At 39.6% G+C, this 13,333-nt stretch overlaps 1 protein-coding gene and 1 non-coding gene across 2 annotated transcripts; both read right to left on the bottom strand.

Moving 5' to 3' along the window:
* Nucleotides 1–16: 16 nt before the first annotated feature.
* LOC126383137 (kelch-like protein 40a) lies at nt 17–5,103 on the bottom strand. The gene is made up of 6 exons (XM_050033578.1): nt 3,873–5,103; nt 3,591–3,751; nt 2,994–3,101; nt 1,914–2,099; nt 1,571–1,720; nt 17–523 (listed from the first exon to the last, which is right to left on the bottom strand). Exons 1-6 carry the CDS (start codon nt 5,001–5,003, stop codon nt 412–414), a joined length of 1,848 nt encoding a protein of 615 aa, XP_049889535.1. The 5' UTR covers nt 5,004–5,103; the 3' UTR covers nt 17–411.
* A 6,349-nt stretch (nt 5,104–11,452) lies between these two features.
* trnas-cga (transfer RNA serine (anticodon CGA)) lies at nt 11,453–11,534 on the bottom strand. Its single transcript has one exon. It is a non-coding gene; the product is annotated as a tRNA-Ser (tRNA).
* Between the last annotated feature and the right edge of the window lie 1,799 nt (nt 11,535–13,333).

Raw genomic sequence — 13,333 nt, 5'->3', positions numbered from 1 at the left:
CGAAAAGCAGTACAATCAGCCATTTATATCTTTATTTCTGCTTTAAACAAAGAAAACAGGTACATTAAAGAAACATTATGAAATAATATAAAGAAAACACAGACGTACAAATCAATATTTTAGCTTTTTATAAAATAAATTTGGTGTGATACTCTAACTCATGTCCATCACCTCTACCCCCACGTTGATTTAACATGTATCTGTCTCCCCCTGCTGTAAAACATGAGATAAAACAATTTGATGCTGACCTTGTACCTCTTCTCCATCTTCAGAGACCAAATTAATTTGCTACCACCAAACATTATTTACACCAAGCCAATTTTGGGCCAATGTTCATAATGAGTACACTCATTTAGTTCAGTGCTAATGTGCAGCATTAACCTTAATGGCACCACCAACAGTTCAGTGCAGTTATAACTTGGTGAGGCGCAGAGTGTTGAGTCGCACTGGAAGAATAGTGGATCCCTCTGCATAGGTAATCTCTCGCAAAATCCCATTCCAGCACTTGTCCAACTCATCATATCTGTGGAAAACGTAAATATATCAATATTTAGTGCCCTCATACCATCATAAGACAGCATATAGTAATAACATGCTATTTCAATGCTTTTCATCATCTACAGAGAATGATTTGACATTTGTCAGTCCATTATTAATAGTGTATGGAAAGAAATCAAAAGTATAGGGAGTTTGTTTTTGGAGATTTCTCTCTCTATTTTAGACCCTAATGAACTATATTTCTATGTAAAGAAAATAGACTATGGCATAAATTTTGAATTGAGTTAGCAGGAAAAGCACATTAATATTGATGGTTCAGTACCATTTGGGTATGGCAGTATGGTGTAAGAGTAAGCCAGCATGCACAACACCAGGACCCTGAAACTGGGGCGCTTAACTGGAGTGCAGCCATTGTTATAAAATATTATAAATTATTGGTGTTATTCTATATTTATCTCTGTGTCAACAGATGTCATTAGAAGACCCAAATCAACAATGCATTTGTCAGTCTCCCAGTACTGTAACTCTTCTGTGGCACTCAGCCTCGAGTCCATTTGTTCCCACTAAAGATGTAAATCTTTAAACACTTTCTAAAACGACTCAGTAATGTCCTAAAACAGATGGGCACTGTTGTTTTTTAAAGATTCAACAGGAGATAATAGTGCATTTGAGGTGTCTATTTTCAGCTGCGGATTAATACATATTTGGTGCTCAAGCAAGTATGAAAGGAGCTTCTTCTTTGAAGCTCTATGGCACAGAGGCTTTGGTTGACAAGTAGTACTTGTTAGTATCAATTAATTGTTGGTTTTGGTTTTTGATATGATTTCTTAACAATTAGAAAAACGTAGCACATAACCTGAGTTATCCTCGAGTTATCCTTGCCCTGTTTTGGAGTCTGCAAGATGACTATATAATCATGTTCATTTCAAAAATATGTAATCAGCCAAATCAGATGTGACCATGTAGGTTAATTTACAGGATGTAATCTCTGAGTAAAGCTTTTTTTTATTTCAGCCACTGTGATCACATTCTAGTCACTCATGTGTACTGAGAAAGTAAAGGGGGCTCTCACCTCCAGATGTCTGTCATCTCTGTTGGGACAGGCTCCTCACTGGTCTCACTGGGCATCATGGCAAAGCCCCCCACAGCGTACAGGAAACCTCCCATCGAGATCAGATTGAGAGAGCTGCGCTCCTGAGGGAACTCAGTGAACTCAGACCACCTGGAGCACAACATGACAATAATGATGGTGTTAAATAAGCTGCTATATTACTGTATGACACCCGTAGCAGTGCAGCGAGTGCTATTTTATGACCTAATGATCTGCTATTCACATTTGATGAGTCATTTCACTACTGTGGACAGATGCCTCATCATAACGATGAGATAAAGTGGGTCTGAAACTGTTGTCTCACGTGTTGGTTGCAATGTCGTAAACTTCCACAGAGCTGGTGAGGCCTGTGTCTGTGACACCCGTCACCACGTAGATCTTGTCTTTGTGGACAGTGATACCAAACAGGGAGCGGGCAGTCTTCAGCGGAGCCAAGTCCTTCCACTCAAATTTAGTGGGGTTGTAGACACACACTCTCCTCATGCATTTCCTGCATGAAGCATAAATACAGTGTGTTACTGATTTATACATGACGTTCAGTTTACTTGTCACAAGTAGTATTACTCAGCCTGTAAACACAGTTCTGTAATGTTTTCTTATCTTCTGTGAGAGTCCAAGGACAGAGGGTGACGAATGTTGCACAGATTGTAAAGTCCCCTGAGGCAAAGTGTGATTTGTGATATTGAGCTATATAAATAAAACTGAAAAACTGATTTGTGGAAAAAAATAACCCTGATGATGTCATCATCATCATCATTTTTTAAACAGAAAGCCTCCATTCTAAACTATTGTGAAGTAAAAAGGAAGAGGGTACTTAGATGGCAGGGAGAATCTAATACAAGATGCTGTTCAGTTGCATCATGACAAATGTAAGATCCAGCATTTTCCAACACTTTATTTATATTAGACATTAAAAATCAGGATAATTTGGCCTCCACTGCCTCGATTTTCACCATTGCTTATTATAAACTGTCTCTTGTGAGTCCATCAATATTACAGAAGTGTCATACTAAATAACTGGAGCACCACTCTAAATACACATTAGTATAGTTCTTAAATGTCAAACTCTCTGTAATATCCAAAGTTCACCTAATGTTACAAAATGAGTGATAGAGCAACACAGAAGAAAGTACCTTAAGGTTTTCGTTGGCACTATGGTGGCACTGTCACAACAAACCCACAGTGTGCAAATACAATCCTGAGGTATCATCAGAATCAGAATCAGCTTTATAGGCCAAGTATGTGTACACATAAATGAAATTTGACTCCGGTCTTGCTCTCAAAGTACATGCACAGGTTAGACATACAGCGGAAAAGGAAAGCTGAACAGGGTAAACACAAACCAAATGATAACATATCAAACAGGTTACAGAGTGCCACGTACTTGCTTTCAGACTTTCCTCCGATGACATACACAAGACCTTTGTGTGATACAGTTCCATGGCCATACACTTCATAAGGCAGAGGGTCAGACTCTCCCCATTTGAATGACCTTTGAACAGAAAAGAAAAGAAGATCATGAATTGAACCTTTATATAACATTACATCCAAAGATGCATACAGCAATAATTTTGATACAAATTTTGATGATGGAGATGCGCAGGAATTCAAGAAGCGACGTTGTGGTCCAGAATTGGTGATTTTGAACTCTGAATGTTTAAGTGAAAAAAATAAGAAAAGTCTCTTTTTAGACAAAATAAACTTGTGAATAAGATGAAAACTGCTGTTTTCAGCTTGGTTTTCACAGGATGGTGATAAATACTCATTTCATATGTCATTTTATATCATTTGCTATATTTATGGAAATTCATGCTATGTCCTCCATATGACTATGAGAGTGTTGATTTTACTCTTTATTGAAGTGGATGTGAATTTCCGACAATTTGAAGTATTAAAGTAGGGCTTTATTAGTGATCAATAGGATTTATTTCTAGAAAAGACTTCCAAAAAGTTCCATATTAAATTTGATATCCACACTTACTGTCTGTCATAGATGATGACTGAGTCCAGTGCGTGCTCGCCATCCTTCAGTTCCTTTCCTCCAACAACAAAGATGGAATTTTCAGCTTCAGCCAGGCCGAACAGACAGCGAGGACTGGGTTGTGAGGGCATCCCTAACCATTCTGAACTTACTGGGTCAAACTGGGGATGAAAACAATTATATGTGAGGAATGAGAGACACAAGGAAGAAAAACCAAGAGTAAAGCAATTTGTTTCTTAGGTTATAAAGAGCTATAGATTGACTTCATGATTAACACACTACCTGCAGGAAGTAAGAGCTGAGTGGATCGTCTTTGTCCTCCTTGTTGTAAAGAAGTCCTCCGACAACGAACACCTGGTTCTGCTCGGTCACCAGGCTGCAGTGGTTCTTGGGAATTTCTGAAGACTCCGCAACCACAAAGCATTCATTTCCTACTGGATCATATGCCACAGTCCCTGTGTCACTGATCATAAGTATCAGGTCCAGCTCAAACATCCCAAAGCGAGGGTTATTATTGAGTATACCGGGCAAGTACCCTTCCTCGTCATCGTCCTCATCCTCCTCCTCCTCACTTCCCTCTCCCCCCTTTGCCCCGTCCCTGCTGGGCTTCATGGGCTTTGGGAGACGCCCTTTGTAAGCATCCTTGACAAGATCCAGCTCCTTCTTGATCTCCTGGCTGAACCGGAGGTACTGGTGACGCTCTACTTTCTCTTTGAAGTAATCCTGAGGTATAAGCCTGAAACGGACGCAGTGCAACAGCTCTGGCAGGTCTTTTGTGCGGTTTGTCTCATCATATCTGACCCAGTCCATCAGTGATTCAAACACCAGCTCCTCCCGCTCAACATTGAGGGCATCTGAGGTGATGATGATGCCCAGCTCACTTGGGCCCAGCTGCAGGAAGTCCTGGTCCCTGACAACAACCTGGTAGCGTTCACAGATGAAGTCTCTCGCAGCCAGAGCAAGCCTGGGACAATCCAGCAGTAGTCCAAGTCTGAAGATAGCCAAGCAGTTTCCTAGCACCAGCTTCTCTTGGAGGTAGGACATACATACAGAAAAGATGGAGGGGATCTGGTACATGTTAGCAACCATGAAGATATCCTGGACATTCTGTTCTGTCAGATTAATGTCAGAGGTGTATAAGTAGCGCAGGATCATCCCCATAACACCTGGCTCTACATCTTTGAGGACAATCTCACGCTTCTTGCTCTCCTCGAGGTCGGATAGGAACATGGCCTTGAAGAAGGGGCTGCTGGCTGCCAAAACCAAGCGGTGGCAGGGGAACTTCTTGTCCTGGATTTTGAGGATACAGTCCACGAACTTATCATTCTCCAAGAGGTCACACAATCCGTCCTGAAGCAGAGTCTGTTGGTACATTCGAGGCTGCTCCACCGGGTCTATAGTCATGGCAGCCATTTTGTTCTGTCTCCTTCTCCCGGTTTAGTTTCGTGGGCACCCTACTCACTCCCCACGACACAGCAGGACTGTCAGCGTGCACAGGGCTGCTCAGATTGCTGTAGATAGTCTCCACGGGTTGGTTGGCTGGTGGCTGCAGCTGTCTGTAGCTGTCTGTAGCTTTCAGTCACTCTGTCAGGGGTATTTATAGAGAGTACCCTCACAAAGCTGAGGAATCCATTTTGGTGGACAGGGAGGGGGACCTACCCACTCCTGCACCACACAGCCCCCCACAAACAGCTGAATGACTAAGCACAGGGTGACCGCATGTTAAATCCAGCAGAACATCTCAGCAGACAGTGTGACGGGCTATTATTACTTTGATATTGTCACACACAACTTTTGTGAGTTGTTTTTTTTTCTCTGTAATCAAATGTTGACTTGAATAGAAACAGTGAAAACTCTAGACAGGTATGAAGAATGGCAGCTTCAAGACGGCTAAAGAAAAACAGCATCAGCCAGTCAGCAAATAATGTATCATTAAGATCAGTACTGTCTTTGACACTGTTTACACATCAGTGATTCATGCACTGAGCTGTACAATACTTAACTGTGCTTTACTAAACTGAAAATAACTCTTAATCATGCGTTTGCCTGGTCATTCAAATATTCACTGAGTTGATGAGCCACTGAATCAGTTAGGTTAGTTAAAGAAATAAACATTCTTCAATATACTAAGGGGTGGAAGAGGTTTTAAGACCTTGGTAAGTAAAAGGACCAAAACCATATTTAAGAATACTCTTAATTAATCTTAACTAAGAAAAATTACATGATTATAATTAGAAAAATGCACCTGAAGAATAAAAGTGAAAGTATTTACTATGCAGGCAAATGGGCTCTGTCACTGTTACTTATTATATGTTATATCATTATTATTATTATTGATACAATATCATGTGAATTGCATTTTAGTGCTGTAAGCTGGTGCTGTGGCTGTGGCAGAGCTACTTTATATACTGGTTTACAATACTGCTGGGTGGTTTTATTTACCAAATCACAATAGGTCTTTATATTATTCTATCTTTTTAAGATACAGTTCTGCCAACAGCCAAATACAGCTGCCAAATAGATGAGTAAAAAGTACAATACATCCCTTTTGAATGTGGAGTAGCAGTATAAGGTACCTTAAAATCAAAATACTCAAGTAAAGTACAGTAACTCAGAATTGTATATAAGTAAATGTAACTCCTTAGTTACTTTCCACTATATACTTAATTTAATGTAAGTTAAGATTATTTTGTGTTAAAGAGTAACTTCTGCATTTGTCAACCTGGATAGCCGTAGCGGTGGCCAGAGGCATTATGTTTTCGGGTTGTCAGTCTGTCCGCCCGTCCCATTCTAGTGAGCATGATTTCTCAAGAATTTCTCAAGAACACCAAAGATTTTTCTCAAATTTGGCCAGCTGTCCACTCAAGGATGAACTTTTAAGATTTTGATGGCCAAAGGTTAAAGCCACTGTGGCCTTGCATCCATCTCATTCTCATGAACTTGATATCTCAACAACACCTGAAAGGAATTTCGTCAAATTTAGCACAAACGTCCACATAGATTCAGCAATGAGCTGATTAGAATTTGGTGGTTGAAGGTCAATGGTCAAGGTCACTGTGACCTCACAAAGCATGATGAATTCATCAAGAATTCATAGACTAATTAACTTCACAGAAATATGTAATAATCATGATAAAATCATTTACAAAAGGTCAACCTTACTGTGACATTATAATGTTCTGCAAGAACGCTTTTCTGGCCATTATTCAACATCATAACTCAAGAACAGAAGAGGTTACACTTAGCCAGATACTGAGTTTGTGACACTAATGTTGGGTGCCCACCTTGAAGCTGTGTTGATTGTATACATCTTCTGTGCTGTAGCTGCAGTTGCAACTTAACTGGTGCACAGAGAAAAGCTAGTTTTCTGTGTTTTTGTGTCTAAGTGACTGATGTGAACAGCTATTTGTGAAATTAGTCCAGTACTGAGAGAGAGGGCTGCAACTGGCAGCTCTGCAACACCTGCAGTTTAACTATAAGGGGCAATTGTCCATCGTCAGCGTACATCCATTTAACAGTGGTTATTTTTGCCACAGACAGGCTCGGATTGATATTATAAGTGTCTGAAGTGTCTTTTTACCTTTCACTCTGATTCAGTCTGTTTGTCATTGTGTCTAAGTCTCTTCCAAGGAGAAGTCTCATTCTGAAAACAAGATGTGATGTCATCTGCTGAAAAGAGTGAATCAGTCTGTATAGATTTTTCTATACAATATATAAATGAACAGACCTTGAGCTGTTAGAGGCCCCCAGCCTCTGTTAGTATAATTTCCCCCAAACAGCACCAGTATGTTCACACATGAAGTCTACCATCAACCTATAATTCAACGACAATCTGATCGCTCCAGGTTTCCGTTATCAGTAACGCAGATATACCTCATAGGGTGGATTTTTTTTTGTTTAAAGCAGAGTGACTTTCAGCTTTCTGCTGTAATTAAGATCCTTTCGATCGACCTCGTTCTATACACTAGCTGCTCATTGGAAGATATCTTATCAAAATGTCTGCCAGGAGGTGATAGGGAAAAATATTAATTTTTGTGCCAGCTGTACTGTTGAGCATATAATGAAGTCACTAAGCTTCAACAAAGCTAAAGCGCAAAATGTAGATAGAGTCTAACACACAAAAGGTTTCATTCTAATGATTTAAGTTCTTAAAATGTTCATAACGTAGCTGCAAACCAAATAGTCCATCAGAGGACATTAAAGTGTCTGTCCTTCTGGTGGTCTGTAGGAATATTTGCCATATCTATTGTGTGTTGATATGTCTGCCTCTGATGAAAGCTATGAGTGTGAGGGGAAACCTGACTTAAACACAGGAGACAGCAAATACAAATTTAACAGTGAAATCAATGGTCTCTTACCATCACCAGGGCTCTTGTCAAGACAAAGTTTTCAGATTTCTGGTCTCATCCCTTTGGTTTAAAGTATTTATAAAACCAGCTGAATTGTTAATATGTAAGTGTACTGTGCCCAGTTTAAAAACATTATAATGATGACTATGCCCTAAATGGACATTATTATCATTCCAACAGAGGGTGTCATGCAAGCTAGTGTTTTTCAATTTGCATCAGTGGTTGTTTATATCACAACATATCTGTATCCAATCTCTATTTCTGATATATATGTATACTGTATATGGCAGTAAGTTTATCTGCTATCTAAATGTACAAAAAATAGAACCCTCACTTTTTCAGGTGACAATGAATGGTGTAAAATAGAGCAGGTGGTTTTAAAGATAGGCAAGTAGAAGTCAGAATTGCGTTGGGTCATACTGCAATATTTTTCTTTAAAAACTGGTGGAGGCCCATGGATGTAAAGTTATTTTGAAGTGTGAAAAAAGTATGACAAAATCATTGTCAAAAATTGGTCCATAAAATGTATGCAACAGGAGGAGGTCCATATGAAAATGAAATTGAAGTGTCAACGAAAAAACATAAGAGGAAGGTATTGATAAAAATGTGGGGGAAAAAAAGAAAATATTTTGCATACACTTTTGAGACACCCCTTAACAGTCCCATCAGCTGTCCAGACACAAAGGTGTCAGGCTGCAGTATCAGCTCATGAGGTAGAAATGACATCTGAGCAACATCAGGCTGTTGCAAAAAAATCAGATGCTGTTCGTATATGTATGTGTGCATCCCTAATTCCTAGAACATTTTAAGAACAGCACACAGTTACCTCTGGCTGCCACTTGGAGCCGCCAGTGTTCCATGTCTTCTATGATGCAGCTCCAAGGGGTTTGTCAAGGTGAACTCAGCAATGCAAGGGTCATCCCCAAAAAGTAAAGAGTCAAAGCTGAACTCACAGACATGATACACATTTAGATTGAGTGTGACTAACACTTTCCAAGGATATCAGTACCATTTTACTGATGCTGAATAAATCCAGCCAGGAAAAAAGATGTTCCTTATAACTGTAGAACTTGCCTGAGAATAAGTAAGTTTTCTTCAGTAACAAAGTAATCTAGTGATAGTTGTCTCTACAACAACAGGTACACTGCAAACAGGAACTAGTAATGGCTACTTCGGCATACTTTTAATGTGTAAATTTTGCACTATGTAAACCAATACTGGCAAGAAAAAAAAAACATGTGCCTAACAATTATACTTCCTCTTTACATATCCCAATGCATAATGGGAACCGTAGCTCCAAAACTTTATTCCCCAAATCCAAGTAAGACAAATCCCATTAGTATTAACATTTTCATGTTACACTATAAATATTTTTTTGACATGTGGCAATTGGTAGTTTTTCATTAGATTAAGATTTTACACAAAACAACATGTGATGAGGTTTTAAAACACAATGCACTGATGAAACCAACTGTTCCCAAATTTACAAAAAAGGCAGTTTCTTGTCATGTTTCAGATGTCTAATAGTTATTAGCAGTTCCACCAAAGATACAGTTTCACCTCTAAACTATACAGTTTCATTAAGCAATTGTTTTTGGTCCAAATAGATGAAATAATCCGCTGTTCCACAACAGAAGCCAAGATTAGATAAAAGACAAAGTAAAGTAACAGAACTTGTTTTTTCTTCTTCCTCTTCACATTAATCATCTCATGACCTGGACTAAACTCCCAAGCTGTACATAAAGCAGTTCAAATTGGTTCCACCACAATAAAATGCTGCTTATACATTAATGTGTGAGTATTAACAATCAGCATTAATGTAATACACGATGATATATCAGTTACAGGGGGCATTTTTCTCCAGAACAAGATTTTTACTGCACATACGTTTCAGATGATTTTGAATGCAGGACTTATATTTACAATGTAGCACCTTTATGTGGTTGTTTTGGCACTTTTACTTAAGTAAGGGATGTGAGTAGCCTACTTCTTCCACACATATTGTTACATGAATAAAACATCAGCTAGCATCAGTAGTTCAGTAGAGTATTTGTAATGTTTGCACATTTTTATTGTCATTATAATCCACAATAGATACACCATCCCATGTAAACAGCTACCTGACTTAAACTAAATGTTATTGAAACTGACAATAATAAACCTGATTAACACACAATTACAGTTATATGATATTATAGTGGAGTGCTAAGACATAAAGACTTTCCAGTACAGTATAGTCAGTCATTTGGGAGATGCGATATGATCTCCAAGTCTGTCAGGAAGGAAACCACCAGTAAATATTTAATCAGCAATTTGGTTCGCCTTTCGAATATTCATGAAATCTAATCAACTTAATCACGGTGTGATCGTTATTTCACAGCGTAATGAAACTCCCCGCCACTTCACTCAACCGTGACCAGGGTGGCTGACTTCACGGCGTCGCTCTCAAAAACAATAAAACTAACGCACCCCTCATCCACGCACACACACACACACACACACACACACACACACACACACACACACACACACACACACACACGATGACAAGGTAGCTGAAAAAGACTGAAAGGGAAGAAAGAAAGCCAACAGGGAAAAGAGGAAGAGAGAAAAAGAAGGAAATCGAGAATATTAAGTGTGCAAAGTCTCAATACACTTCAAAGAAAGCAACATGGACATACAGTGCATCAACACAAGAAAAAAGATATGAAATAAAAAGAAAGGGAGAAAGGGTGGAAAGATAAATGGAAGGAGGCTTGGGAAAGAAACAGTTGCTCTTGTTTTTAAAAATAATAATATGCATCATCATAGAAACAAAATGTTGTACAGCACTTTATCTGTAAGTGTAATGATCTCTTCAAAATAAATGAACAAAACTGTTGAACGTTTCTGCACAAGATAAGAAACAAGATCAAGACCATGCTAGTGGCCAAATGAGGTCTGTAGCTACAGCGGTGCTGTAAAATATTTATTGTACACATTATTCACTTTTTTGTCCAATTATCTTGAGATAAAAACATAATTGCTTTCTTGGATTTTATTCAGAGGCAAACTTTTGGGTGAAGAAGCGGTCAGGGTGGTTGAGGGGATGGTGGGTATAGAAAAGGCAAGACTTAAGCACCAGGGTTCACATCCTAAGTAAGGTGTGTGTTTAGGTTTAGACAGCAAAAGCACTCAGGTTATGGTTAGGCAAAGACCCTGACACTGCTAAACCAGAAGCACAATCTTTCCCCAAGCCTAACAAAGTGCATTTGGTGCCTACATAACCCTAACTACGAATTTTAATTTTCAAATCTAACCAGTTTTGTTTGCTCCAACCAAACCCTTTCTTTGCCCAATTTAGTTTGGCTGACGTGAAAGTTGTCAGTTGGAAGGGTTTTTTTTGGTCATTTTTTCATATTTTGTTTTCTGTAGCTACAGTTTTCATCACTAATGAGAGGTGTGTACATCTGAAACAAAGTATTGGTTAACAACCGTGTGTACTACAGAAATAACACTATTAAAGTCAGATATCGCTGTGAGCAGGGTTTGAACCTGCGCGGGGAAACCCCATTGGATTTCGAGTCCAACGCCTTAACCACTCGGCCATCACAGCTGCTGTATTTGACAATTTTACCTGTGTACCTGTATATCAATCAGTCACAACACTAAGACCACTCAATATGCACCATCCACTGAAACACCATTGCAGACTAAGTTCACCCACTAACGGCAACAACACTCACCGATGGCAGTGGCCCTCCCAGCAGGACAATGCATAATGTCATACCACAAAAAATGCTCAGAAATGGCCCGAGGAACGTGATAAAGAGCTCAAGGCATCGACCAGGCCTCAAATTCCCCAGATCCCAATCTGATTGAGCATCCGTGGGAAAGCCCGGTGTCCCAGATGTCCCGTGTCAGTGCCTCAACAGGTCAGAGGCAAGACAGATCTACAGTAGAGCCTCTGACCTTTTGAGCCATGGACATAGAGATCCAGGGGTGTTCAGCAGTGTCTGGCACTAAGGTGTTGGCAGTAAATCCTTTAAGTCATCTTGGTTGCAAGGTTGGGTACTGGCATGTCTTCTGGAAGCTTGATCAGGTATCCTGGGCATTTGGTATCTGGGGAATTTTGAGGCCAGGTCGACACCTGGAGCTTTTGTCACTTTTATCTGACCTTTCCTGAACAGTTTTTGTGGTATGGCATGGTGAGTTGTCCTTCTGGGGGCCCACTGCCATTGGGTAGTGCTGTTACCATGAGGGGTGAACTTGGTCTGCAACAGTGTTTGGTTGGATGGTGCAGGTAAAGTGGCATCCACATGAAAGCTGGGACCCAAGGTTTCCCACCACGATACTGCATTTTAATGAGATGACCACTGACACTGAGAAAACCTGTTTTGATTGGATCAGACAAACCCTGTGTCTGCCTCATTTGGTTTGGTTCGTTTCTGCTAATGTGAGAGTTGCCAGTTGGAAGGCTTTGAGAAGGCTTTTTTTGCAATTTAAGGTATTTTCAAATATGAAGTCAGAATGTTTTTGGTGTTTACTGCTGCATATAAATACAATATGATCATACATCAGTTGCTTTAGTCCCATTCAATGCTCCTTATGGGGAATATTGTTTTTTCTGCAGCTACAGTTTGAATTGCTATTAAGAGTTCTCACCCATGAGCAAAGCCACTTGTCTTCACTGGAACCAATGACTATTGTGTAAAACTTGAAATTGTCTCTTTTCAGATTCAGAATTCAGATTCAGAATACTTTATTAATCCCCGGGGGGAAATTGTTTTTGTCACCCCTCACTGGTTTTACAAAAAAGAAACAGAGGCAGACAGCAATGCACTTAATCAGATGCATGCAGCATTGCGCAACTTTTCATTGCCACAGTCTCATTTTGCTTCAAACAAAAAATGTACACCATCGAAATGATTTAAAAGATACTATATTCAGAGAAAATGTATATGCACTGTGGATTTACACTGAAACAAGTTAAATTATTAATAAAACAGGAAACAACATTCTGAGAGCATAGAAAGCAATCCAAAACCAGGAAAAGAAAGTGTGGACTGAGATGAAGAAAGAGTTATGGAGACTGAGACAAACACATAAATATGCTAATTCTGTAAAATGACATAAATGTCCAGATGACTCAACAATACGCCTGCATTTATCCCGTACATGCAGCCAAATCTGACTGAAGATGCTGGCGAGAGCGTGCCTGCAGGCTGCAACTCTTTACAGAGAGACACTGAGATGGATCTAATGTACAGTATAATGTTTGGCCTGAGGAGTACACAAGGAAGCTGCTGTGTCCTATTTGCTGGAATGTTGAGCTCATTTTGGTGAGCAGTTCATTCTGCTTGCCCTGTGGGATCTTAGCCACAGGCTGAAATACAGTACAATCTATCTGTTTTT

The sequence above is a fragment of the Epinephelus moara genome, chromosome 21 (assembly GCF_006386435.1).
Source record: "Epinephelus moara isolate mb chromosome 21, YSFRI_EMoa_1.0, whole genome shotgun sequence".
Taxonomy (NCBI): Eukaryota; Metazoa; Chordata; class Actinopteri; order Perciformes; family Serranidae; genus Epinephelus; species Epinephelus moara.
This window is presented reverse-complemented; position numbering and strand designations above follow the sequence as displayed.